At 51.0% G+C, this 27,782-nt stretch overlaps 1 protein-coding gene across 1 annotated transcript; it reads left to right on the top strand.

Moving 5' to 3' along the window:
• Positions 1-26,529, top strand: L1cam (L1 cell adhesion molecule). Its single transcript, XM_051141180.1, has 28 exons — positions 1-129; positions 10,654-10,848; positions 13,446-13,460; positions 14,262-14,367; positions 14,571-14,770; positions 15,629-15,751; positions 15,829-15,999; positions 17,244-17,355; positions 17,479-17,663; positions 17,821-17,952; positions 18,091-18,234; positions 18,831-18,942; positions 19,052-19,218; positions 19,324-19,480; positions 19,653-19,777; positions 19,943-20,053; positions 20,254-20,451; positions 20,696-20,766; positions 20,943-21,165; positions 22,284-22,399; positions 22,541-22,742; positions 22,831-22,953; positions 23,043-23,221; positions 23,356-23,470; positions 23,581-23,742; positions 24,108-24,245; positions 24,560-24,632; positions 25,122-26,529. The coding sequence occupies exons 2-28, from the start codon at positions 10,773-10,775 to the stop codon at positions 25,351-25,353; spliced, it is 3,768 nt and encodes a 1,255-aa protein (XP_050997137.1). The 5' UTR covers positions 1-129; positions 10,654-10,772; the 3' UTR covers positions 25,354-26,529.
• The last annotated feature ends 1,253 nt before the right edge of the window (positions 26,530-27,782 follow it).

Genomic DNA, 27,782 nt, shown 5'->3' with positions numbered 1-27,782 from the left:
CGCCGCCCCGCCCGCCGCTGCCGCCGCCACCGCAGCAGCATCCGAGTAGGCAGCAGCATCACGGAGGCGCTGGGTGGCCGGTCCGAGGTCGGCGTGCATATAGGCTGGGCAGGAAACCAAAGGACGCAGGTAAGGCGGGCTGGTTTGTTCCCTTGGCTGCAGCAGCGAGAATCTGCGTTCCAGACCAGCCCTGCCTTGGGCAGAAGGACTAGCGGGTTTCGTGCCTGCCTCGGTAGAGCGAAGGGAGGCTAGAGCCCCACCCATACTAGGCACCGGGCTCTGAGCACTGCGGTCTGGAATGGGACTGGGGAAGATGGCTAGGTGCCAGAGCCTGACAGGTGAGGGGTAACTGGGCGGCACCCCAAATGCACGCTTAGGGAGGGGTACAAGAGTGGTCAAGCAGGTTCTGTGTGGGCAGGTGAGGCTGAAATGGGCATATCCTTATGGGTGTATATGCAAGTGTGAGGAGGGAAATGTGAACCCAGCGCAATGTCCCTCTAACGCGGTCGACCGCTGTGGGGTGTGGCTCTGGGCGTGGCTGTTCCTCATCACCCCCATTCTAAAGTCCTGTTTGCTGGAAAAACCCAGTGTCTAGCATGGTGTCAGGGAGATTGAGCGAAGCTCCTCTGGCAGCGGGAGGAGAGGGAACAGAGATGGGCGCTGCCTATCCCTCCACCCCAAAGTGGGGAGGGAGCTTTGTTCTTCACCTCTTCCTTTCCAAATTCCCTCCGGGGATCCCCTCAAATAATCTGCAAAATCTGTCTTCTCAGGCGCAGCAGGGGGCCTCTTCCCTTAGGCTTTTTTGGACCAATAAAGGCTACACTAGGAGAGATGGGTTTAGGCACCCCTGACGTGCCTCTGGGTGCACATGGGTGTAGACCATCGGTTCATCAGGTAGGAATAAGGAAAGAAGGGCCTCGGTGGCTCAGGACCAGGGACTTCTGGAAGCAAGGCGCCTGGGACCCTTTCTGTAGAGACTGCAGCAATTTTGGCCATTTTCATGTCTTACAGTCTCTTTAATTATGGGAGGTGGAAGCTTTCATACCTTATTCTCTTCTGTCAGGTTCAGAGTTTTAGGGTGTCGATTGACAGGAATTGAAAAGAACAACAGGTATAAGCCACTGCATCTGTCTCAGGGAGGTATGACCACCATCTGTCTGGGGGCCTAACGTCCCTTTTAGGTAGATGCCTTGATCCTGAATAATGCGAATCCAATGGTAGGGGTTGCTGGCAGCCTAAAGACATTATCTTTGCTGACTCACATGGCCCTTGTGGTGAATAAGGTCCAGCAGGCTTTCTTCCTACCTTTATAATCCTTTAGTAGGGTGGCTAGGGTGGGGCCTGCCCATGACTTCTGATGGGCTCCTAGCTGCAGGTGGTGGCACTTGCAAAACCTAGCTTTTCACCTGGCGCAGCGTCTATATAGCTGTATGCTTGGTGCACTGTTCAGGCACCAAGCCTTCAGGCACACTCAAGTGTCTGTGGCCACATGGGGAGTTGGTGGCAGGGCTGGGAACTCCCCACTTTTCTGCTTCCTTGCTGTATCTGAACGTCTGTCATTCTCTATTTTTTTGTGTGTATGATCCCCAAAGCAATACGTCTTGTCACAATACATTTGAAATATACAGGAGCAACTTATTGAAATACATTTCAAATAGTCAGAGAAGAACAAAAGAAATTAGGACTTGCTGGTGATCTGATTACCGAGGAGAGGGATCAGCACAGCGTAGCGCAGCCCTCCTGGATTGCTACCACCTACTCCCAAGAGACTCCTCCCCCAGTGCCCATCCCCTAGCCTTCTGCAGAGCACCATGGCACAAGTAGCCAGGCATGGGAGCTGTTCAAAGAATGACTGTTCAAGAAGCAAGCATGGGTGGGTAGCCATTTGTTAGACAGATTCTCCCTGCTGAGTACCTGCTTGGGCCAGAGCACCAGCCACTGCCACCCGGGTGCCGCCTCCCCTCGGTCCAATACCACCCTTGTCCCTCTGAAATACCTATTTCTGAGCTTCATCCCTACCCTTTTTCTTTCTCTCTGAATTTTTGTTTGGCTTGGTTTGGTTTTTGATTTTCAAGACAAGGTTTCTCTGTGTAGCCCTGGCTGTCCTGAAGTCGCTCTGTAGACCAGGCTGGCCTCGAACTCACATTGATCCTCCTGCCTCTGCCTCCTGAGTACTAGGCTTACAGGCATGTACCACCACACCCGGCTCCTCTCTGTGATTTTTAAACTCTTTTTTCTTTTTGAGACAGGGTTTCTCTGTGTAGCCTTGGCTGTCCTGGAATGTTCTCTGTAGACCAGGCTAACTCAACCTTCCTGAATGGTGGGATGATAGGCCTGTGCCACCACACTGAATTTGAGCTTCAGTTTTGCTGGCTATCATGTGAGAAATGGTGATTCATCGCTGTATTGAAGGTCTTTTTCAAGGCAAATGGTCACTAATACCACCCAAAATGCACTGTGAGGATGACATGATCTTGCAGAGTGATCCAGCCCAATGATCCTATCAGTGCCTACTGGCCTCTGAGACCTCATGTGTCCCAGTGTGGAGATTTGCCATGCCTCCCTTTATGGCCAAGGCATGTCTGGGTCTAGTTCAGGCTCTGGGGGTGGGTCTGAATTCCAGGACTAGTGTCCCAAGCTGGCTGTGTCTTTGCCCTCTCACCTCTCCCATGATGAGGAAGGCTTAGGTCCCTGTGTGGGGCCAACTTGAATAGGCCCTCAGTAGCCCATCCTTGGGGCCCTATAACCTTTCTATCTGTCACTTGTTTTAATCTGGTCATCTTTTCTTCTTTCCCAGGCTCCTTGTCATCCTCATGCTCTTCCTTCCTCATTTGCTCATGGAGGGTGGCATGCATCCTCTTCTCCTGTCTTTCCTCCTCCGTGCCTCTGCCTGCCCACTTCCCCTTCCAGTTGGTGTCCTTTGCTCTATTCTGATTGCCCTTTTGTTTAGCTTGCATTTCTTTGCTCCACGCTGTACTTCCCCTAAAGTGTTGCCCTCTCTCAAGAGCTCCTGATGGCTGTGAGCTTGGGACTAAGTTGCTAGTCCCAGTAATAGAGGTGACCCTTAGTGTACCTCAATTGTCACCATTCCCCTAAATTGTGCTTAAACACCCCCATATGGCCTTGCCTGACCCTGGAGGGTAGAGAGAAGCATCTTATGACCACCCTGCCTACTTCCCAAATATCAACAGGATCTTTGTGGCTTCCTAATGGCTGTGGTTGGAGAGAGAGGGAGGAGTCAGAAGAGGGCGGGGAGTCCTTTTGCCAGGGGGAAGTGTGCTCTGCTGGCCTTTCTGGAAGCTTTTCTTTGTCCACTACCCCCAACCCAAGGACCCAGGAGCTTGCCATGGCTTCTCTAGGTTGCAAAGCTGCAAGGCCAACTCAGTCTCCACTTAGCAGCCTGTGCCAGTCCCTGGCCCCTAAACCCAGCAGCCTGTGCCAGTCCCTGGCCCCTAAATCCAGCAGCCTGTGCCAGTTCCTGGTCCCTAAACCCAGCCTGGGGCTGGGTGGGGCAGGAAGGTAGTAGAATATGCACTTATCCATGAGGGACTTTGGAGCCTGTCCATCTCAATTTTGGTCTGAAGATGGAGCTTGAAGGATGAGGACTCTCTTTAGGGGATCCCTCCTTCCTCAGAATTTCAGCATAAAGCATCCAGTGCCAAGCAGAACTGGGGGGAGGGTAGTCCTAATCTGGAGTTTTGCCTGGGAGAATTGGGTTGCTGAGAAGCTTTGGGCCTATGTGTATGTGTTCGAGTGTTTTTATTTGCATGTGTGAGGCTCATATATCTGGTCTCAAGTGTGTATCTGTGTAACTTGAATTAGTCTCGTTTGCCTGCATTGGGCTCCTATTTGTATATATATCTGTATGTATGGTCTTGAGATGCACACATGCACATCCTGTGTTTCCAAGGGTCCCTTCAGTGGCTTGAAAAGAGTCTATGCTGGGAAGAGGTGGGACCAGGGTGGTGGCTGGGTGATGCATCACTGGTTCTTGTTGGGGACACAGAGTCTGACCGGGACAGGCTTTGGCCTCAATGGAAGGGGCTATTCCCATGGGCCCCCTCCCCAGATGGCTTCGTTCATGCCTTAGGAATGCTCAGGCCACAGGAAGGACAGAAGCACCATTGTCCACTCTCAGGCTTCCTGTGCCTCTTCTGCCCTTTAACCTTTTGGGAATAAAAGCCCCAAGGGTCTGTTGGGGCCTGGCAGTGTCTGAGCCATTTCCAGAAGTCATTTTGGAACTGGAGACAAGTCAGCTGCTGCTCTGTTCACCACATTCACTCACAGCCTCCTGCAGCTATTTGTTTGGTGGGCATCTTACCCAAGGAGGTTGGTTGTCTCCTCTGGCCTGGCCCCCGAAGCCCCTCAGTGTAAGGCCCATGAAATCCAGGGCCAGGAGAGCCCTGACATCCACTGCTGCATCATGACTCTGCCTTCAGGGCTCTGGAAAGCTGGAACTCAGGTCTCTGTTCTCAGGGTGATCTCTGGCTCCTGCTTGGTCTCTCTCACCCCTTAGAAACAGAGTCATTGCGGTCCGGTCCGTAGACCTTTGTGAGCCTAGGTAACAATAGCAGGTTGAACTTCTGGCTAGTAGGGAGGGACAAGGAACCCCAGCCTGCCTCTGAGTCCGACAAGAAAAGCAGTTGGCTTCTCTTAAACTGAGTACTTGGATCATGAGTCCCACAGGCTTCAGGCTGAGGGAAGCACACAGAGGGGCAGATAGGTTGTCTGGGGCCAGGCCTGCTCCATGAAGACATGTTTCTTACAAGGCACTTTCTCATGCCTGCCCTCCCAAGACTCCACTCCACTTCCTATATTTGCCTAGCAAATAAGCCCTTCCCAGGGGCCAGAGTGACTTGGAGGCCATCCTTGACCAGGCCTCTGGTTTTCTAGGATCCAAGCAGAAACAAATTAGGATACTAGAGGAACTTCTGGCAGCTGCATTTAAAACTTCACACAGTTCCGCTCCAGGACTCAATGTTGTTGTGTATCAAATTTCATAAGGATGAAATGAGTCTGTGGAAAAGTGCTTAGAACAGTCCCTGGTAGGTGCTAAGAGTTCACTTAAGAAAATAAGCTGGGGGCTGGAGAGACGGCTCAGAGGTTAAGAGCACTGCCTGCTCTTCCAGAGGTCCTGAGTTCAATTCCCAGCAACAACATGGTGTCTCACAGCCATCTAAAATGAGAACTAGTGCCCTCTTCTACGGTGCAGGCGTCCATGCAGGCAGAACACTGTATACATAATAAATAAAGAAATCTTAAAAAAAAAAAAAAAAAAGAGCTGGGCGTGGTCACACACACCTTTAATCCCAGCAGAGGCAGAGGCAGAGGCAGGGGAATCTCTGTGAGTTCGAGGCCAGCCTGGTCTACAGAGTGAGTTCCAGAACAGCCAGAGATGTTACACAGAGAAAACCTGTCTCAAAAAGCCAAAAACAAAAAACAAAACAACAACAACAAAAACAAACAAACAAACCAAAAAAGAAAAGAGAAAGTGGGAAAGTGGGGCTGGTAGAAATCCTGGTTGAAGGGTGTAGGGTGGGACCAGCCACTGATGAGGATCCTCTCTCCTTTCCTCACAAAGGGTTAACCTCCATCCACTCCCTTCCCACCATTTAAGGAGAATAGTCCTTAACAGGTGAGCCTTAGTTGCCTTGGAGACAGAAGCCTCAGGCAGGATGAGGGGGCTGGGATAAGGGATGCTGAGGTAGAATGGGGTATACTCTCTCCAGTCTCCCCTTAAGGAGGAGGTAGAGAAGAGACTAAGACTTCTGGGCTTCCAGGTGTTTCTGGGGGCTTTCTCAAGCGGTCCTCTTTATGTATTATCTAAATAACCCAAAAGGCTACAGCAGGGCTTCCCCCACCTTTGCTGTCAGGCTCCATCACCATAGAAACCCAACAGCCATAGCCTACTTGGCTGGGATGGGGGGGCCTTAAAGGGGCATAGTGAATAAATAAGGTTTAGGTGACACTGATACCATCATGTCACTATCAGCAAGATGCCAAAGCTCTTCTACTTTCTCCCAGGCCTGAGAAACAGGTACTTGTCATCCATCCTGACCCTGACATATAGCCAAAGCACTGAGCCCCCAGTACTGCTACCATTCTGGCCTGATGCCATTCCCCTAGACTTTGACTAGGAAGTTCAGGGATTATTTGATCCACCTTTGAAGGGTCCTCTTCTTGCTGCTCCTTTGGGAAAGACTGGAGCTGGTTAGGCATGTGTTCCAAGTGCATTTGCAGGGCATCCTTGGAGTGTGCATTTGCAGGGCATTCTTGGAGCATGTGTGTGTGTGTGTGTGTGTGTGTGTGTGTGTGTGTGTGTGTGTGTGTGTGTGTATGCAGGGATGCAATGACCCCAGGCCTCAGACAGGTTATATGACCTCTCAGGCCTTTCCCTAACAACTGGCTTTGCCAGGAATGCAGTACTGATGACAATGACATAGTGTAGTGTAGACAAGAGGACTCCCCGTGGGACTCAGGCAGGGCGCAAGGTGAGGCTCCTCAAGAGCTGTTACTGAGCTCCACCTCATAGACCTGTGGTCTTGACCATCACCTCCTAGGCATGCCCCTCTCGGTGCTTGCCACACCCTTCTCCTCCCTGCCAATATAAGACTGCCACAATGTGGGCAGGATGATTGGGGGCTGGCTTCACTTGGGAGCACACTCAGCTTTGTCTTACACTCCACAATGCGGTGGTAAGTGTACACGGCGACGGGTGTACATGATTGCTACACGCATCACACACAGACACACTCACACATCACACCACACACACACACCACACACACCGTTGTGCCTGTGATTTCATGTGCTCCTCCCCCAGCCAGGCGGCTGCCTATTCTGTGCCAACGTGCACTCAGCGGCAATCTTGGAAGACTGCGCTGAGCTCCTCTAGCGGCTCTCCCTCTCATCCCTCCTCCCTGCAGTAAGCTCCACCTGTTCTCCGGCACATGTGCGTTAGCCAACAGTGAATCATTTATCTTGTCTTATAACTGTCCTCCTGCTCCAGTGCCACAAGTGGGCAGGGGCTCACCACTGTCACTGTGCTGCTTTGTTGTCTCTCGGGCCTCAGTGCTCAGCATCTCTACTCCCCCCACCCCCACCCCGCCCTTCTGCACCCAGACTGACCTCCAAGCTGAGAAGCCCTTCCACTAATCACGACTCATTGTCTCTCCTTCCTGTAACCCTTGCCTGGCACCCTTACTAGGGACTGGGACTACTGCAGAGGGAGGCAGCAGTGGCTTGCATGCATGTATACACACCGACCCCTAGCTCTTCTTTCTCTGCCATTTCTCAGCGCTTGCCTCTCACCCTTTCACTTCTTTTTTCCTGTCCTTACTGCGCAGGTCTGTTTCTATACTTCTCCATCTTGTTTATCTCTTGGCTATCTAGTAATCTAACAGCTGTCTTTGTCATCTGTTCCCAGCCCCCTAACCCTGCTCCTCAGACTCTCCTGCTCCCTCCCGCCTCTTGCCTCTTTCTCACTCTGTCTGTCACCCTTGGCAGGCTGGGCCTTGGCTCCATCTGTGGAACACTTACCCCCCTCCCTTTGCCCTCCATAGTGCTGATGGGGGGTCAGGGCCTGCTGAGCTAACAACCTTAGCTCTCTCTATAATTGCCTGAGGAATGGTGAGAGATCAGAGACCCAGCAGCAGTAGGAAGGGAGACAGGAGAGCCCCCTCCCACACTGTCAAAGGATTCTCAGTCTCCTGGCTCCTTCCTGCCTGTTTCTGAGTGTCCAGCACAGTGGCAAGAGGGATGGCAAGTACTAGGAGACATAAAAATAAATTGAATGTGTGGTTATTAAGATAGATTCAGGATGAGACACATACAAGAATAACACAATATTCCCATTTTGCATTTATACCAGATCTCATTGTCGGATCATAGGCTTGGATAAAAATGACAAAGTGGCTTGGTAGAAATCACCAGTTCAACACACAGAGCATCAAAGTACCCTCCCAAACAGGCCAGTTCTTTGAGCTTCCCTTGCTCCAGTCCCCACCCTACCCCCACCTCAGACCAGGGCTTAGAGCTCCCAAGGCTGTTGTTTGATCCCTTGCTCTCTGATCTGAGTCTCCTACAGCTTCCTACAGGCCTTGAAGTCAAGACTAAGGCTGCCTGGGGCTGCCTGGCTCTGCTATCACTGGCTTTGTTGGGGGAGGTGTTTGTAAAACAAAACCGCTATACTATTCTGGGCCCTAGCTCAGTTTTTGAAGGTTTGTACTGCCCATCCATTTTCCACTTCCTAGTGTTTTAGTCATTCCCTTGTCCTCCAGGCTATCTCTGTTGACCCACTCTGGTGCTCTGACACCCTCACCAGCTTTGGAGGGCAAAGCTACAAGTTGACTGCTACTCTCAGATCACCTCCTTGTATGAAATTGATTTGTGACTCCTGGCTGTCTCCTGATGGAGTTCAGATGCCTTACCGTAACATTCCGGGACTCTTGACTTATGGCATTCTGGGACTCTTGACTTACCCTTTGGGTGTTCTCATTTTTCTTTTATATTTATTAAATTATTATATTAATTTATGCCATGGTGCTTACTTAGAGATCAGAGAGCAGTTTGTTTGGAGCAGTTCTCTCCTTCCATTACGTGGGTTCTAGGGATCAAACTCGTGCCATCTATACCCGTGGAACCATCTTATCAACCCCACTGACTTGTTTTTTACGTTTATGTGTTCTAGATAAGGTCTTCTCTTTGATAAGATCCTGGTCAGATGAATTTATTGAGGGCATCCAGATTGGGGATCAGGAATTCAAGCTCAGTCACCCAACAAGCTCTTCCTTTGTCTGCATGTTCGTTTGTTCATCACGCTTGCCTCTTTCATTCTTTTTATTCTGTCAGTCAAAGTGGCCTGTTTTCTTGGACATGTATTTATGCTCCTGATCCTTGTCTTGGACCCTCAGTCTCCAGGTCCCACTGCATCCAGGAGAACATGCTTGAAATGACGTGGGCTTAGAGTGGGTGCATCTAGCAGTTGAACTCTGAAGACTCAAAAAAAAAAAAAAAAAAAAAAAAAAAAAAAAAAAAAAAGAACCAAGTGCTGAGACAGACATGAGAAGTGTCTGAGAAGTGTCTTGGGACATGTTGTCCCCGAGCTTTCTGTGACCATGCCCTGACCCTGGAACATGTAGCAATAGGGAGGACATAAGTCCCATTACTGCTCTCTCTGAGGGCTGAAGAATAGCAAAGAAATGGTTTCTTTTCCTTCAGTTCTTTCTTTTGTTTTGGTTTTTGAGACAGGGTTTCTCTGTGTAGCCCTGGCTGTCCTGGACTCGCTCTGTAGACTGAGCTGGCCTTGAACTCACAGAGATCCCCCTGCCTCTGCCTCCCAAGTGCTGGGATTACAGGTGTGCGCCACCACGCCCGGCTTTTCTCCTAGTTCTTTTTGTTTGTTTGTTTGTCTTTTTGTGACAGGGTTTCTCTGTGTAGCCTTGGCTGTCCTGGACTCACTTTGTAGACCAGGCTGGCCTCGAACTCACAGAGATCTGCCTGCCTCTGCCTCCCAAGTGCTGTGATTAAAGGCATGCGCCACCACTGCCCGGCTTTCTCCCAGTTCTTAAGAGCAGACTTCATTCCTCATCCTCTCTTCCATTTCTTGTGCCTGGTCTGTGAAGTGCAGTTATCTTGGGCCAATTTCCTTCTTTCCTATTCCCCAAGCCTCCAGCTCATAGGTGCAAATAGCTCCCAGGGGTCAGTGAGCTCTTGGAAAGATAACAATGAAACTACAAGAAGTGTTCTTTTTTCCTTCCTTCTTTCTTTTTTTTTAAATATTTATTTATTATGTATATAGTGCTTTGCCTGCATATACACCTGCAGGCCAGAAAAGGGCACCAGATCTCATTATAGATGGTTGTGAGCCACCATAAGAATTGAACTCAGGACCTCTGGAAGAACAGCCAGTGCTCCTAACTTCTGAGCCATCCCTCCAGCCTCCTCTTTTTCTTTATTTCTTCCTTTTTTGTTTGTTTGATTTTTGAGGCAGGGTTTCTCTGTGTAGGTTAGTCTGTCCTAGACTCACTTTATAGACCAGGCTGGCCTGGAACTCACAAAAATCTGTCTGCCTCTGCCTCCCAGAGTGCTGGGATTACAGGTGTGCGCCTCCACCCCCAGCAAGAAACACTCTTTACATACATGTGTGCAAGCTAGGTAGGAGTCACAGGTCTTCATCCTCCATGGATACTTTCAAACACACAAAAAAGCTAGAAACTACACACTGATTTCTCCAGACACAATGTATGTTCATTCATGCACATACATAGCCACGTAAATCCTCCTTACATGCAGACTTGCATCCATGCACAGGCTCACAGGACACCTGCTCACAGGTATATCAGTACACGCATGGCAGTACACACAGGGGAGTTAATTGTGGCAGCTGGTAGGGAAACACAAGCCAAGAGAAAATGAAAGGGCATCTGGAGCCCCACCCAAAGTGGTCTCTTACAGGTCTCTCCTTCCATGCTGGAATTGCTTGTGTAAAGAATATGGGGAGGAGGAAAAGCAGGGGGGGGGTGAACTTGTCAGCTGGAGGTGGAACTGAGGGTGGGCCAAGATCTGGCCTTTGCCTAGAAATTAATCATTAATGGCTGTCCTACCCACTCTCTTTCTCTCTCCTCTCCCACCTTCCCTCCTTCCTTCTCTCAGTGACCCCTACTGTCAGCAGCTACCGCTGTAAACCAACCACCAGCCCCCTCTTCCCTCCAGCGGGAGGGTGAGTGGAATCTGGCCAGTTGTGCTGCACCGAGCCACTGAGCGACAGGAAGATGGTCCTGGCACTGTGGTACATGTGGCCTCTCCTCCTCTGCAGCCCCTGCCTACTCATACAGATTCCTGACGAATGTGAGTAGCTGAAGGGAGTTTCAGCACCTCCTGCTGTGATGAGCTCTTATTTAATCTTCTGCCTCTTCACTTTCTCTTCATTTTTATCCCTCACTCATTCTGTAGCATGGGGTGGGCAAAAGGTACCCAGGACACTCTTTACCTTTAGAAGGGTCAGGAAGAAAACATGGGAGTGTCAGTACCATGGACAGGACATACATGCCTTCAGCACCGCGGACAGCACACAGTGCAAAAGATCTCCTGACTCAACAGCCTTCTGAATTCTTTCTGGTGTGTAATTATTTGGAGGCAATGAGGGAAGGGCTGGAACATGTGTCTGTGATGCTTACGGAATACCACAGGTAAGTGTGTGGCTATGGTGTCATGTAGGTGTAGAGTGAGACTAAGCTTTAGAGTTGGGTTGTGCATTTGTGTGTATACAATGTGTGTGTTTTGACTGAATACGTGGCTATTTTTGGATATGATTTTAATTTCTTCTTCCTCCTACTCCTCTTTTTTTTCCAGACAGGGTCTCTCTGTGTTAGGCTTGGCTGTCCTGGACTCACTATGTAGACCAGGCTGGCCTCGAACTCAAGTGATCCGCCTGCCTCTGCCTCCCGAGTGCTGGGATTAAAGGTGTGCGCCACCACACCCAGTTGAATTTAATTTTATTTGAGTAACTTTGTGAGTAACTCTAACTTATTTAGAGGTCATGTTTGTGGAGATGTGAAAATATTTGCCTGTAACATTTCATTGTAATGGGATGAGTAGACCATGTTTAAATATGAAGGGCATGTTTACAGTGATGGGATTTCCTCCCAAGTTTCAGTGCACTAAGTGGTTGTCATCCTGAAAGAAAGAGCATTTCAGAGAGTACCATATTGAGTTACTGGGCTTTAATCCCTGTACACTTTGCCATCTTTTTCTCTGAGGTATAAAGACTGAAAGCTCTGGAGCATGGGTGGGAAAGACTGCCAAGAATGGGATAGGAGCCGAGAGAGGTGAACTTGGGAGGCACTTGACATCAGGATATTGCAAGCTTTGGGGGAGGTGAAGAGAGACTGATGACACAGAGATTGAGGCTACTTCCTTAGACACTCACATAGAGGTCTCTTATCCACCAGAGATGCTGAGAGACATATAAATGTGCTGGGCATGTGAGCCAGACACTTGTTCCAAGTAGGTACAGAGATATGGATAGAATGGGACACACCAACAGAAACACACACAAGTGATTTACGTTTAAAGGAACAGTTATCTACACAAACATCAAGGAGCAGTCATCTATATAGACAGAGGGGCTACATAGCACAACACTGTGCACTGAGATATAAGCACACGCAAACAAGTGCATGTGTGCTCTATTAAGGCCCAGGTACACACACATACACCAGCAGACACTTGATATGCACATTCTAGAACACCCACATATGTGCCAGACCCTCAATTATGCACACTCATAGGCATGTACTGGTCCTTCTTCCCTCCCTTCTTGTCTTTCACTTGCTTTTTCTAATCTGAAATGCCAAGGCCTTATGCTGGGTGCCAACCTCCCCGATTGCCAGCTGGGCTTGCCTATCTCGCCTGGGTGTGCCTCTGTGAGGTGGGGGCAGGGTGAATTTAGAAAAAAAAAGTGACAGTGAGGACAGATAACTAGGCCAGAGACCACAGCAGCTCTGAGACTGCCCTGGGCAATGACCAGCCCTTGGTACTGATTCTTGTACAATGCAGCAGCAGGCAGACATGCTGCCTCCCTATTGAGACCTGCCCTCCATCTCTCCTGTGACAGCTTTTCCAGGCCCCTTTGTCTCCCTTCTTGTTTCTTCCACTGAGTTGATTCCCCTCATCCTGTCACTGCTGTCATTCTCGCTCTCAGATTGGCTCCTCCCCAGCTCATAGATGTCTGTGTTGTTCCTAGGGAGTCCCTTTTTCTCTTCTGGGAGCCTTCTGCCGAAGCAGAACTCTGCAGAGACAAAGCTTTCAGAAGCAACCCAGTGTTCCTATTCCCTCCTCTCCCCTCCCTCCATCCCTCTGCTGCTCAGTTGAGTCCTGGGGTTGGGGCAGCTCCCTCTGCCCCTGGGAGCTTGGTGGTCTCCAGGGAGGAAGGAAGGAAGGAAAGAAGGAGAGCTGGCACAGGTCCTGAGGGCTATGGAGACTCAGATGCTAGCAGGACCTTTGGGAGGGCTTTAGGAGGAGGGGCACCAGGCTCTGAAGGCTGGGCCTTCTTAATTGAAAACACTGAGCTGCACTAATTGGATTAGGAGGGACGTGGGCTGGAGCAGGGGAGGGCGCCAGTTGCTGAGCTGTCTGCCTCCAAACCTTCTAAGGCATCTTGGGAGAAGAGGTTAGTTCTGTAGTCCTTTCCCAACCTTGGCAGGGGCTATAAGAGCACCCTTTACTAAAAGCAAAAATTTTGTATTTCTGGGCCTAAAAATCCTGGGGCTGTGTCTGGTGAATCCTTTATTGTCGGACATCGTGCCATCCAGGGATTCTATCCAGTGCCCCTGAATTTCCATAACCTTGCCACTTCTCTTCTCCATGGGAGTCTGCTCCAGTTTGTTTCTCCTCCTGCCATCAGCATATTTCTCTCTTCTCTCCCTTGCTGTCTGGATTCTCAGATAAAGGCCACCATGGTAAGTTGGAGGAACGGGAGTGTGCACTTAAAGGCTTCAAACAGAGGGCGGAGGGGGGCCTTGGGCTGAGCCAGCACACCTGTGCTCTGCGTATTGGAGGACACTTGGCTTTCCTTTAGTGCTGTAGGTGGGTGTGGTTGGGGCTTTTTCTGACTGGGGTCCCTTGTCCTTTAACTCTTGGCTTCTTCTCTCAGCTGGGTTTAGCGTCGTTGCTCTGTCTCTGCTTCTGTTAAAGTTTCTGTCCCTTTCATGCTCTATTTCTGTAGCTCTATGCCGTCTCTTCCCATTAGGAATTGCTATTGTTTTTGGAGGGAGAGTTGGCTGTCCTGGACTCACTCTGTAGACCAGGCTGGCCTCGAACTCACAGAGATCCACCTGCCTCTGCCTCCCGAGTGCTGAGATTAAAGGCGTGCGCCACCACAGCCTGGCTAGAATTGCCCTTCTTGCTTTCTTTGGTTTTTTTGTTGCCTCTCTTGACTTTTTGTTCTTTCCATCTCTCTCACCCAAGTACTAACCAGGCCAACTTAATTTCTGACATCAGATGCATTCAGGGTAATATGGCCATAGTGTTGTCTTTATGTCTCTTTGTGTATTTGTTTCTCTGCCTGTCTCCTTTCTCTAACTTCTATGGCTGCCTTTTCTTTGTTGTCCATTATGTGCCAATTTCTGACTCTGCCTATCTCTTAGCTTATTGTTTTCCCCACATCCTCCCTGGCCATGGGGTTCCTCAGGATGAGATGGAGGTTGAGGCCATGGTATTATCAGACAAAAATTTCCCCATTTGTCTTATTTTGTCTCCAGTGATGGAGCCACCTGTCATCACAGATCAGTCTCCACGGCGCCTGGTTGTCTTCCCAACAGATGACATAAGCCTCAAATGTGAGGCCAGAGGCAGACCCCAAGTGGAGTAAGTAGCCCCACCCTCTGAGCCCCTGTTGGTGACTTCTGTCCTCAGGCTTCCCTGGGTCACCTAACTTCTGAGTTGTGACCCTGAGTTCCTGCCCACTCTGGGCCCACACCCTGGGGTTCCCTGGCTTCATGAACTCTCATCCCTATCCTGTTGCAGCGTGTTTTGGGTGCTAGGACCTCTCATCCATGCTCTGCCCACAGGTTCCGCTGGACCAAAGATGGCGTCCATTTCAAACCCAAGGAAGAACTGGGTGTCGTTGTACATGAGGCGCCCTATTCTGGCTCCTTCACCATCGAAGGCAACAACAGCTTTGCCCAGAGGTTTCAGGGCGTCTATCGCTGCTATGCCAGCAATACGCTGGGAACTGCCATGTCACATGAGATCCAGCTCGTGGCTGAGGGTGCGAGGCACTGCAGAGCCAGGGAGGGCTTGGGGTACCTAAAAGGGAGCTCCTTAGATTCTGGGAGCTGGGTGCGGGTCTGACTGGCAACCACTGTCACCTTAGCTGGTTGTGTGATGATTGAGGTGCCTAAGTGCCCTGGCAGCCCTTACCACACCCTGTCTCCATTGCCCCTTCCCTTTTTCTGTGGTGCTCTGCCCCACCATTTCACCCTCTTTCTCCACTTTTACCTCATCGCTCCCTCCTTCTATCAGTCCTTCTTATTACCTATTTTGTGATCACTGCTGGCGGGCTTGGGGCTGTGGACTGGCTGAATGGGTGGCTTCTCCACCTCTCTCATTCCTGGCTCCTGCTCCGTTTTTAACTGCGTCTCCCTTTCCCTGGGGTTTTCCCTCTGTATTCCATCCTCCCTGAGCTTTCTGCCTCCTAAAGCACTCTCCTCTCCCTTCCCTGCCCCTTCAGTTACCTTGGGAACCGTTGCCATGGTTTCCCATGTCAAGATGATGGAAGGGTCTGTGGCTCCTGCATCCCTCCGTAGCTCCCCTCCCCCACTGCTGCACCTCAGCCCTCCCCCACCATTCTTGTCCTTTCCTCAGGGTGGGTGGGAGAGCTGAGAACTGTGGTAGATTAACCCTTCTTGCTCACTTGGCCTCTTGCTTACCATCTCTTTGCTGTGGAGCCTCCATCTCCACTGTGAGCCTCAAAAGCACCCAGAATTTTTGCCTCCCATTATGTGAACTTCCACCTCACTCTTTCACACCCCTGTGAATCACCAAGACAGTTCCCCTCCTGTCTTTCCTTCTTCCTGTCTTCAACTGTTTTGACCAGGATGAGAGTACCAACCTCTGTCCTTTCTAGGTGCCCCCAAGTGGCCGAAGGAGACTGTAAAACCTGTGGAAGTAGAAGAAGGAGAGTCAGTAGTTCTGCCTTGCAACCCTCCACCCAGTGCAGCCCCGCTGAGGATCTACTGGATGAACAGCAGTGGGTGCCTGGGCCTTGGGGGCTGGGCTGGGGTCTCCTCCCACACTCTCACCGCTGTCTCCTTGTCCCTTCTGCAGAGATTTGGCACATCAAACAAGATGAGCGGGTGTCCATGGGCCAGAATGGAGACCTGTATTTTGCCAATGTGGTTCCCGAAGACAGTTATTCAGACTACATTTGCAATGCCCACTTCCCTGGCACCCGTACCATCATTCAAAAGGAACCTATTTATCTCCGGGTCAAACCCAGTGAGTCCCAACCCTATTCTACTCTTTTCTTTCCTTCAAGCAAAGGGTCACACAATCCCAAATGTCCTGAAAGGCATCTTGGCTCTCAACTTTACCCACTGAGATAGAGCCTCTCCAAGGTGTTGAAGGCAGATGGATAGACATGCCCTTTTTTTTTTTTTTTTTTTTTTTTTTTAAGACAGAATCTTACTCTAGGCCTGGCTGGCCTGGAACTTACTATGTAGATCAGAATGATCTTGAACTCACAGAAATCTGCCTGCTTCAATCCCAGGTCCTGGGATTGGAGTAATGTGTTATGACAGGTTGCTAGGACATACTTTAAAAAACTAGTTTCAGCCGGGTGTTGGTGGCGCGCACCTTTAATCCCAGCACTCAGGAGGCAGAGGCAGGTGGATCTCTGTGAGTTTGCGGCCAGCCTGGTCTACAAATTGAGTCCAGGACAGCCAAGGCAACACAGAGAAACCCTGTCTCAAAAAGCAACAACAACAACAAAACAAACAAAAACAACAAACAAACAAACAAAAAGTAGTTTCGCTCTGTAGACCACTCTTGCTTTGAACTCTGATTGTTCTGCCTCAAAGTCTTGAATGGATACTAATATTATAGGCGTGGCCACTGTACCCGTCACGCATCTATTTTTCTCCTGGAACCCAGAACCTCTTGAATGTTAGGCAAACTTTCTACCACTGAACCATACTGTAGCCATTCTTTCTTTCTTTTTCTTTTTTCTTTTCTTTCTTTCTTTCTTTCTTTTTTTTTTTTTTTTTGTTTTGTTTGTTTGTTTGTTTGGTTTTGGTTTTTGGAGACAGAGTCTCTCCGTGTAGCCTTGGCTGGTCTGGACTTGTTTTGTAGTCCAGGCTGGCCTCAAACTCACAGAGATCCACCTGCCTCTGCCTCCCGAGTGGTCGGATTAAAGGCGTACACCACCATGCCCAGCTAGTTTTTTTTTTTTTTAAGATTTAATTATTTATTATGTATACAGTGTTCTATCTGCATGTATGCCTGCAGGCCAGAAGAGGGCATCAGATCACATTAGAGATGGCCATGAGACACCATGTGGTTGCTGGGAATTGGACTCAGGACCTCTGGAAGAGCAGACAGTGGTCTTAATCACTGAGCCATCTCTCCAGGCTGCCCTTGCCCAAGGCTCATTCTTTTTAACATAGGAGCAAGCAGCGGCCTAGCACCCCACTGGGATTTCTGAGTCCTCCAAATCTAGTGACTCACTCTCTTTCTCCTGGTAGCCAACAGCATGATTGACCGGAAGCCACGCCTACTCTTCCCCACCAACTCCAGCAGCCACCTGGTAGCTTTGCAGGGGCAGCCATTGATCCTGGAGTGCATTGCTGAGGGATTGTGAGTGCGGGCTTCTGGGGTGGATGGCTGGAGCTGGGTGGCCCAAGTAGGTTGAGGCCTTAGAACTGAGTGATTTTGTTGTCTCTCTCTTCTCTTCTCCCTTGTTGTTGTGACCCTGGGCAGCCCTACACCTACTGTTAGGTGGCTGCACCCCAGTGACCCTATGCCAACAGACCGTGTGATCTACCAAAACCACAACAAAACCCTGCAGCTACTCAATGTGGGTGAGGAGGACGATGGCGAGTATACCTGCATTGCTGAGAACTCACTAGGCAGTGCCCGCCATGCCTACTATGTCACTGTGGAAGGTATGGGTCTGGTATACCCTTCCCCAGCCCCCACAGGCTCCTCGGAATGGCTTTCAGGGTTGATGGCCTGCAATGGCCACTGTCACAGGAAAAGACAGGGCCTGCACCTAGGGCCAGAGCAGGCTTCAGGCTCAGGCTGCTCTTTCCTTCTGCTCAGCTGCCCCATATTGGCTGCAGAAGCCCCAGAGCCATTTGTATGGGCCAGGAGAGACTGCCCGCCTCGACTGCCAAGTACAGGGCAGGCCTCAGCCAGAAGTCACCTGGAGAATCAACGGAATGTCTATGGAGAGTAAGCAGGGCCTCAGCAGTGGTTGGGTGTGTAGAGGGTACAGTAAAACATCAAGGGGAGGAAGAAGAGGCTGAAGAGGGCACTGAGCACAGCTCAGTATTCTGACCTGGGCCTTTGGGCCCTGCCTGTTGCACACAGAGGTGAACAAGGACCAGAAGTACCGGATTGAGCAGGGGTCTTTGATCCTGAGTAACGTTCAACCAAGTGACACAATGGTGACCCAGTGTGAGGCCCGCAACAGACATGGGCTCCTACTAGCCAATGCCTACATCTATGTTGTCCGTGAGTGCAGAGCCAATAGGCTGTGTGGCCTTACCTTCTTCCTGCCCTCTTTCCCTTTGTCCTTTCTTCCCTCCAACCCACCTGCTCATCCTTGCTTCATCACTGTCAGTCTGTCCCTCCAGTCCACCAAAACCACTCAGCCAGCAGCTGATGGAGCATAGCTTCTTGGGGTGCCTTGCTCCTTTCTAAGGCCCACCTCTCCTACATCCTCACAATAGCTGGGAATGGGAGTTGTAGAGTAGGCAGGGTCATGTCCTTATATCTAAGCAGGGGTGCACTCTGGACAAGATGTAACCCAGGATAGTCTGATGACTTCTGTCACAGATACTCATGTAGATTGGGGGCTGGGCAGGGAAGGCTTTGGGGAAGATATTGACTGCTCTTTGAGTCTCCAATAATTGGTAGAATCCTTGTGGCTGAAGTACACACAAGGCTAAGGGGACTATGTAACCAAGGCTGAGAGGGACAGCCTGGAATGGGGAAGCCAACAAGTATGGCTCCTAAGGGTCTGTGTGTGCCATCTGGGGAGCCACTGGCTTCTCCCATACTTGGAACCTCTAGACCTATCCTGTCTCCTGAGACTATTCTTCCCCTAGAGCTGCCAGCCAGGATCCTAACAAAAGACAATCAGACATACATGGCAGTTGAGGGCAGTACTGCTTACTTGGTGTGCAAAGCCTTTGGAGCTCCTGTTCCCAATGTCCAGTGGTGAGTGCCAATCCTATGGAGACTTCTAAGCTATCTTCTTGTCCAAAGATCCTAGGAGGGCAGGGAGGCAAAGCTGGTTGGTCCAAGCCAGGCTCTCTGCTTGCTCTAGGCTGGATGAGGAAGGAACCACTGTGCTTCAGGATGAACGATTTTTCCACCATGCGAATGGAACCCTGGGTATCAGAGACCTCCAGGCCAATGACACTGGACGCTATTTCTGCCAGGCTGCCAATGACCAGAACATTGTGACTATTTTGGCAAACCTGCAGGTTAAAGGTTAGACAATGCCCACACATGACTGTCAGACCTCTTGGGAGGTAGGGTCAAAGTCTGTGGAGACCATCAGTCAAATTGACTTTCCCTCCCCTTTCTTCCCCTCAGAAGCAACCCAGATAATACAGGGACCCCAGAGCACAATTGAGAAGAAAGGTGCAAGGGTGACGTTCACTTGCCAGGCCTCCTTTGATCCCTCTTTACAGTCCAACATCACTTGGCGTGGAGATGGGAGAAACCTCCAGGCACCTGGGAACAGTGACAAGTGAGGGCCCCCAGCCCCTAAACTGGGAGCAGAGCGGGAAAAACTGGGAGTCAGAACTAGCTTCATCCAGGCAGCAGGCATTCCTGCTCAGAGGGGGAAGTCCATGGTGGGACAAGGGAAATGCTCAGGGATGGCAGGAAAATGCTGCATCTGCCGCACGCACCACCTCTAGGTATTCCATACGATATGGGCAACTGGTCATCAAGAGCCTGAACTACAGTGACCAGGGCAACTACAGCTGTGTGGCCAGCACTGAACTGGATGAGGTGGAGAGCAGGGCACAGCTCTTAGTGGTGGGTAAGTCCTAATCTAGTGTTAGGTACAAAGGTACCTATCTTTTGGCCCACCATGTCCAAGCCCCTGTTGCTGGACATTCTGAGTTGGGGGTGGAAGCATGTGGATGGCTCTTGAGGAGTCCAGAGAATCCACCTTCCATGAGAATCCACTTTCTGTGGCCCTCAGGGAGCCCTGGGCCAGTGCTTCACCTGGAGCTGTCTGACCGCCACCTGCTGAAGCAGAGCCAGGTGCACTTGTCTTGGAGCCCCGCCGAGGAGCACAACTCTCCCATTGAGAGTAAGAAGCTGGAGTGTGGCTCTCCCTCCTGCTGGGCCCGTCCTCTCTGCCTCACTGAGGCCCATGCTTGTTTTCTGGGGGCGGAGGTCATGTTCCTTTACAGCATGTATCTCACCTTCCATGAGAATCCACTTTCTGTGGCCCTCAGGGAGCCCTGGGCCAGTGCTTCATTACTCCACTGTGGATTTGTTTCTTGGCAGAGTATGACATTGAATTTGAGGACAAGGAAAGGGCTCCTGAGAAATGGTACAGTTTGGGCAAGGTGCCAGGAAATCAGACCTCTACTACTCTCAAGCTGTCCCCCTATATCCACTATACCTTTCGGGTCACTGCCATCAACAAATATGGCCCTGGGGAACCCAGTCCTGTCTCAGAGACTGTGGTCACACCTGAAGCAGGTAAGCCAAGGCAGCACCCTCTCCCAGATCACCTGGAAGGGGTGCTAGTCACTGGGCTCTAGGTTCTGTGGGAAGGGGCTAGAGAGGTGCTGTGCCCATGCCCCCTGCTTCCAGAGTTCCAGGGGCAGCAGGGAGGGCTGTGTTGCACTTTAGAGGCTGCTGGTTTAGGGCTTCAGGGACCAGAATGGAGCATTTGCTCCTTGTCCGTGCAGCAGTACTGATAGGTTGACACATTACTTTCCAGCCCCAGAGAAGAACCCCATGGATGTGAGAGGTGAAGGGAATGAGACCAACAACATGGTCATCACATGGCAGGTGAGGGTCCCTACCCTGATTTGCATCATGGATATGAAGCCAGGACCCAGCTATTGGCTGTCCCTTGGGTTGTGCTACAGAGGAAACCAATGCTCAGGGAATATGTGGGCTAGAGACAAGGTACAGAAGATGGGCACTCTTGTCCAACGGCCTTCTTTTCTATCGGTCTCCTCCAGCCCCTCCAGTGGATGGATTGGAATGCCCCTCAGATTCAGTACCGCGTGCAGTGGCGCCCACAGGGCAAGCAGGAGACCTGGAAGGAACAGACTGTGAGCGACCCTTTCCTGGTGGTGTCTAACACTTCCACCTTTGTGCCTTATGAGATCAAAGTCCAGGCAGTGAACAACCAGGGCAAGGGCCCTGAGCCCCAAGTCACCATTGGCTACTCCGGGGAAGACTGTGAGTATTGGAGTGGGCCTGGCCCACATCCTGGAGCTTGGAGGCTGGGGGCTGGAGTCCTCATGTATGTCAGCCTGCGCACATATATATGTCACTCTTCGCTTGCCATAGCCAGCCCCCACGTAGAGGTGCCCCCACTCTAAGTGCATCAGTGTACAATGCCTACAAGCAAGGACATGCTTTCCCAGAGATAAGGTGATATTATAATTCTGCACAGCTCAAATTGCCACATCTCTGCCATTAGCAGAAATAGCACTCACTATTCTAGTTGAGTGACCCAGCACTATCTTTGACAGCACTTCCTCTCTCTGGTCCAGAGAGTATCTGGTATAGGCTGAGCATCCCTCATCAGAAAATCCCAACTCTGAGATGCTCCAGGAGCTGAAACATGGCACCCTAAGTGGGAAATTCCACACTTGACTTTTTTGTGTTGGATCAGTGAAAATACAAGCTTGCTAAAAATAGTGTAGCATATATAAGGCTGGAAGGTAGCTCATTTGGTAGAGTGCTTGCCTAGTGTATACTGAAGACTGGATTGGATCCCCAGCACCATATAAAGCAAGTATGGTGGTACACACCTGTAATCCCAGCACACAGGAGGTGGTGGCAGGGGCATTGGAAGTTCAAGACCATCCTCAGCTGCATATAGAGTTTGAGGCTGGCCTGGGTTCCAGGAGACTGTATATCTTAGTATAAAGTTAAGTGTATCATCGCAGAAGCTGAGGGGGGATACCCTGGGATACATAGTCAGGTCCAGGACAGCCCAGACTGCAGAGAGAAACCCCATGGATTTAGACATAGAACTTATCCTCAAGATATCTTATTATTCCAAAATATAAAAGAATCCAACTCACTTCAGTCCCAGCATGCCAGCTAAGCTTCCATGCCTTGTGGATTTCCTTGAGTCTGGAGTACCACCAAATGGTAATTTTGAGCACCCAGTCAAGATTTTGTGTGTGTGTGATTTCTCTGTGTAAGTTACTGCTTTCTTTGTGGAGGCCCCATTCTTCACTGAATTGTCTCTTGTGAGGCCTGCAGCTCACTCTCCTGTGAAAGGAGTCTGGTCTGCTGTCTCAGGTGAGGGCCTGTGAATTCTCCAAATAACTGGCTGTTTTCAGACCCCCAGGTAAGCCCTGACCTGGAAGACATTACAATCTTCAACTCAAGCACTGTGCTGGTCAGGTGGAGGCCTGTGGACTCGGCCCAAGTTAAGGGCCACCTCAGGGGATACAACGTAAGGACTCAGGATATGGGGGGAACTAACGAGGAATATGATGGAATTGAGGATGGGGAGTCTCGTGCGGGAGCAGCTCTCCTGGAAGTTCTTGGGTTGGATGACTTTTGCCCTTACAAGGTCTGTTGGCCCACTGTACAGGTCACATACTGGTGGAAGGGCAGTCAGAGAAGGCACAGCAAGAGGCATATCCACAAAAGCCACATGGTGGTGCCTGCCAACACCACCAGTGCCATCCTCAGTGGCTTGCGTCCTTACAGCTTCTACCATGTGGGGGTGCAGGCCTTTAATGGGCGGGGCTTGGGGCCTGCAAGTGAATGGACCTTCAGCACCCCAGAGGGAGGTAAGCCTGCACCCAACCCTACACCTGCATCCCTGTTCCTTCTTCTTGGACTCAGGTGAGGACCTTCTACCCTTCTATGCTTCCACAGTGCCTGGCCACCCTGAGGCATTACATCTGGAGTGCCAGTCGGACACTAGCCTGCTACTGCACTGGCAGCCACCACTCAGCCACAATGGAGTGCTCACGGGCTACCTGCTCTCCTACCACCCCTGTGCGTGCACTGTACCTGGAGTGGAGGCTGGGAGACTCAGAAAGGCCCTGGGCTGATAACTGAAGCCAACCCCTTACTTCTTTTGACAGTGGGTGGCGAAAACAAGGAGCAGTTGTTCTTCAACCTTTCCGACCCGGAGCTCCTGACACACAATCTCACCAACCTCAGCCCTGATCTGCAGTACCGCTTCCAGCTTCAGGCCACTACCCAGCAGGGCCCTGGAGAGGCCATTGTGCGGGAAGGAGGCACCATGGCCCTGTTTGGTGAGCTGGAGCGAGGGGTTTGGTAGCGTTAGTTTGATTGTTCCCCTGTGCTTGACCAGGGGAAGAGGCTGACTGGGAGGCTAAGCTCAGAAGAGTGGGTGTTTGAAGGGCCTTGTGCTCCCCTTTGCTCCTACATTCCCCAGATTTTGGCAACATCTCGGCCACAGCAGGTGAAAACTACAGTGTGGTCTCCTGGGTCCCTCGGGAGGGCCAGTGCAATTTCAGATTCCATATCTTGTTCAAACCCTTGCCAGGTAAGTGCAGAGATATCCCTAGGGTGGGGAGCTAAGGCTCTGCCCCCTGCCTCAAAGGTGTCCCCAGTCCTCCTGCTGAGTCTCCCTGCCACCGTGCCTCATCTGTGCAGAAGGGAAAGTGATCCCTGATCGCCAGCCTCAGCCTCAGTCCGTCAGCTACAATCAGAGCTCCTACACACAGTGGGACCTACAGCCTGACACCAAGTACGAGATCCACCTGATGAAGGAGAAGATCCTCCTGCACCATCTGGCAGTGAAGACTAATGGCACTGGTGAGGCCCTGGGGCCACCGTCCTCTGCCAGGAAGCCCTAGGTGACACTGCTGGGTTTGTTGCATGCAGCCCTTAGCAGCCTTGAACTGCACAGCTCTTTTGCCTCCCAGAAATGTGGGTGTGCTTTGGCCAGCGTGCCTTTCCCTACACCATCTACAGAGGGCTCTCTTCTCTCTCTCTCCTTCTTATCTGTGACTGTGGCACGGCCTGGCCCCAGAGGGCCCCTGTAACTTCACATGAGTCCTGAGCACCATACCTTAAAGCAGAGAGTGCTGCTCAGGCTTAGAAATGTAGTGGTGTGCCCCTTGGCCCCACAGCTCATCCCAGGGCCTGGGCTTTGTTTCTTTCCTGTTGTGTGCCTTCAGGCCCCGTGCGAGTTTCTACTACAGGTAGCTTCGCCTCTGAGGGCTGGTTCATCGCCTTTGTCAGTGCTATCATTCTTTTGCTCCTCATCCTGCTCATCCTCTGCTTCATCAAACGCAGCAAGGGCGGCAAGTACTCAGGTAACCGTGGAGACCGTGCAGGCTCAGGGGTAGGGTGCACACAGCTGAGAGAACCCAAAAGCCACCTTGCCCCAAGGGCCCATGCTTGAGAGTTCCATGATAAGCATAATCACAGAGGTGGGGTGCAGACCAGAGGCCAAAGACACCTTCTTCCCAGCCTGGGGCCACAGAGCCTAAACCGGTGGCAGTTGGACCCACATGCGATGGGTGGGTCCCTCTGAAGTCTTCTAAGTGCTGTCAAGACAGGCTGTCAGCGCAGCGGGACAAGGGATGGGGGAGGGCAGGAGAAGCTCACTGCTCTGGCATGTCTGTAGTGAAGGACAAGGAGGATACTCAGGTAGACTCGGAAGCCCGGCCCATGAAAGACGAGACCTTCGGCGAGTACAGGTGAGCAGGGGCAGGAGCAGGGCTTGGCCCACTTCCGCTTGACCTTTGTTTCTTACTCAACTCCTCTCTCTTTTCTGTGCTTCGGGGTGACTTCAGGTCCCTGGAGAGGTAAGGTGGGACAGCAGAGATGTCCAGTTAGAGCCCAGGGACTGGGGAGGGACCCTCACTTTGCCTTTGGGGGCCCATCGGTTTACCCTTTTGGGGAGAAACCAACATGCCCAGCTCTTCTCGTGTTAAAACTCTAGTTGCTGGGCTGCCTATCACCCTCCTGGCTGCCTTGAACCCCAAGAAAAACTCCAGCAGTACGCACAGGCCCTGTGGCATCATGTATACAGCCTGATTTCCCAGAAGTATGTCAACACGAATCCTGAAATTTCCTGTGGGGACAGGCAAATAAAAGAGGACAAAGACCTACCAGGGTGACTTGCTGGAGCCTCCTGCCAGGGCCCTGCAATGCACCTACTTACACTTCATCTTCTCTCCACACAGTGACAACGAAGAGAAGGCCTTTGGCAGCAGCCAGCCATCTCTCAATGGAGACATCAAACCCCTAGGCAGTGATGACAGCCTGGCTGATTACGGGGGCAGTGTGGACGTCCAGTTCAATGAAGATGGCTCTTTCATCGGCCAGTACAGTGGGAAGAAAGAGAAGGAGGCAGCAGGAGGCAATGACAGCTCAGGGGCCACCTCGCCTATCAATCCTGCAGTAGCCCTAGAATAGTGAGATCCAGCCAGGTAAAGCAGGCCTGGGCCTAGGGCCACAGGTGCAGGAGAGCCAGGCGCCAAGATACCTGGGTGATGCACCATGCCGCTGACCTGCTGACTTTGGGATCAAGGCTCTTCCCTCTCTCCACAGCCCATGGAAGACTTGACTGGAGCAGAGGAGAGGAACTTTGAGTCCCCTTCTTAGCACCCACTACCCTCCTTATTGCCAAAACCCAGCTGCACCCTTTCCTGGGCATACGCTGCTCTGCCCCAGCTCGGGGCAGCTCACTCCCACATCAGGGATCTTCAGGTGCTGCCTTGCTGACCTGTTTGTACAGAGAGCTCACAGTTTGGGGAAAGAAGACAAAGGAATGTCCTCTGAGGTGTCTCTGAGCTACTGTCCTTCTCACTCTTTGACTGGGAATGCGCATGGTGGGGTCTCCTCAGGACTAGGTTGGCACCTCTTCTTTCTCCAGCCACCCCTGGCTAGCCTGACTGGGGACAGAACTCTGTACCCACCATCTGTTCCCTATTCTTGGCCATTTTTGTTCTAATCAGGATGGGGACCTGAGCAAGCTGGCCACCTGTGTAGAAGAGGCCATCTGGAAAGCCCAGAGTTGTTCCCCTTTCTCCCCCGCTTAGCACCCCGGGTTCATACCCTCCTCCCATTGCTATTCCACCTTTCAGGAGCTACACACACACAAAGTCACTCACATTGCCTTCGGTACCCACCAGACAACATCAAAGTGGCCTCTGTCACTGCCGGAGATAGGCACACCTCTTCTTACTGGCACTGGCTGGGTTCCTCCCTGCTGTCACCATACCCCCAGGACCCCTTAGCAGCCCTGCCTGCCCCCAGCTCTTATCCTCAGCCCCTTCCCCTGTCCCCCACGTTGGGAATGTAAATACACTGTGACTTTGAAAGTTTGTGCCCTTGCCCTTTCCCCATATGCCACTAGTGTGTAGGCAGATGTCAGAGTCTCTAGGTGGTTTCTCTGTTTTATAGCAGTTAGCTTTGATGATCCAACTCCAGGAAAAATAAAGGCAGACAAAAAGGGGGGGGGGGAGCAAAGATTGGTTTTCCCAGCACTGCTGTGCTACTTACTGCCCAGTAGTTGTGGCTTCCCTGTATGCCTTTGCTTGGTCTGTTGATGAGCCCTCTACAAAAAACAAAAGTATATATATATATATATGTACATAATGTCAAAATTATAACAGGCAAATAAAAACCTGGAAATAAAGAGACCCTTTCACCATGACTGAGTGAGTTCTTACTCTCTTACGCCTTGCGTGCTGTGGGAGCTGCATCGGTGGACAGCGGATACCCTGAGGTCTGTGGCCCCAATCCAGCCTTCGCTGTTTCTTCTTCACTCCACTGCCAGGCCTTGGGTGTTACTATTACACTGTGGGCCTCAGGGTCCCCTTTCTACTGATGGCCTCTTTTTTTTAAAGATGTATTTATTAATTATGTATTTGCCTGCATGTACACCTGCAGTCCAGAAGAAGGCATCACATCACATTAGAGATAGTTATGAGCCACCATGTGGTTGCTGGGAATTGAACTCAGGACCTTTGGAAGAGCAAGCAGTGCTCTTAACCTCTGAGCCATCTCTCCAGCTCCCTGATGGCCCCTTGATATCAAGTTTTAGCTCTCATCGTTAGGACCCCTGATTCCTAAAGGAGGTAAACACCACCTCAAGGGGCAGACTGTGGCTGAAGGCTCTGAAGTCTTGGAAGCCTTTTTCTTACCCAATGGGATACAGCAACTAAAGCCACCTGCAAGTCTCCACTTGGCACCCAGAGTTCAGGTAAGCCAGTGTAAACCTGGTGTAGTCATCTCATCCGTGGAGTGTCCGTGGACCTAAACCAATGGGAAGCCAACATAAAGCTCACCCCCACAAACAGGATTTTATTTAGTGCAAACTGGCCTGGAACTTACTATTTAACGAAGGCTGCCCTTGAACTCCTGATTCTCCTGAATGTGACGATTTCAGATGCTTAGTTCCCCCACCCCAGGATGAGGATTGGAGCCTTGGTAGACAAACAAAACTCTACCACTGAGTTACCTCTCCAACTCCCTTTTTAACTTTTTATTTGATACAGGGTCTCACTAAATTGCCCAGACTGGCCCGGAGGTCACTAGGTAGCCCAGGCTGGCCTTGAACTTGTGATCCTTCTACTTTGGCCTTCCAAGTTCCTAGGGTTATAGGCCTCGATGCAGTCTTCCCATCTCAGCCTCCACAGTGTTGAAATTACAGCTACTTCTTCATTAACTGACTGAATTAGTGGAAGGCTTCAAAAGAAAAAAATGGCCAAGCAGTTGTAGCGCAGGCCTTTAATCCCAGCACTCAGGAGGCAGAGGCAGGCAGATCTCTGTGAGTTCCAGGCCAGCCTGATCAACAAAGAGAGTCCAGGACAGCCAAGGCGACACAGAGAAACTCTGTC

This window comes from Acomys russatus, chromosome X (assembly GCF_903995435.1).
Source record: "Acomys russatus chromosome X, mAcoRus1.1, whole genome shotgun sequence".
Taxonomy (NCBI): Eukaryota; Metazoa; Chordata; class Mammalia; order Rodentia; family Muridae; genus Acomys; species Acomys russatus.
Note: the sequence above shows the minus strand (reverse complement) of the source record. Positions and strands in the feature narration are given on the sequence as shown.

Excerpts from the sequence above, each read along its gene's own strand:
- L1cam (XM_051141180.1), top strand. The coding sequence starts at position 10,773 with ATGGTCCTGGCACTGTGGTACATGTGGCCTCTCCTCCTCTGCAGCCCC. Across the intron at positions 14,368-14,570 it reads AGAGGCAGACCCCAAGTGGA|GTTCCGCTGGACCAAAGATG; the intron begins GTAAGTAGCCCC and ends CTCTGCCCACAG. Across the intron at positions 15,752-15,828 it reads GATCTACTGGATGAACAGCA|AGATTTGGCACATCAAACAA; the intron begins GTGGGTGCCTGG and ends TCCCTTCTGCAG.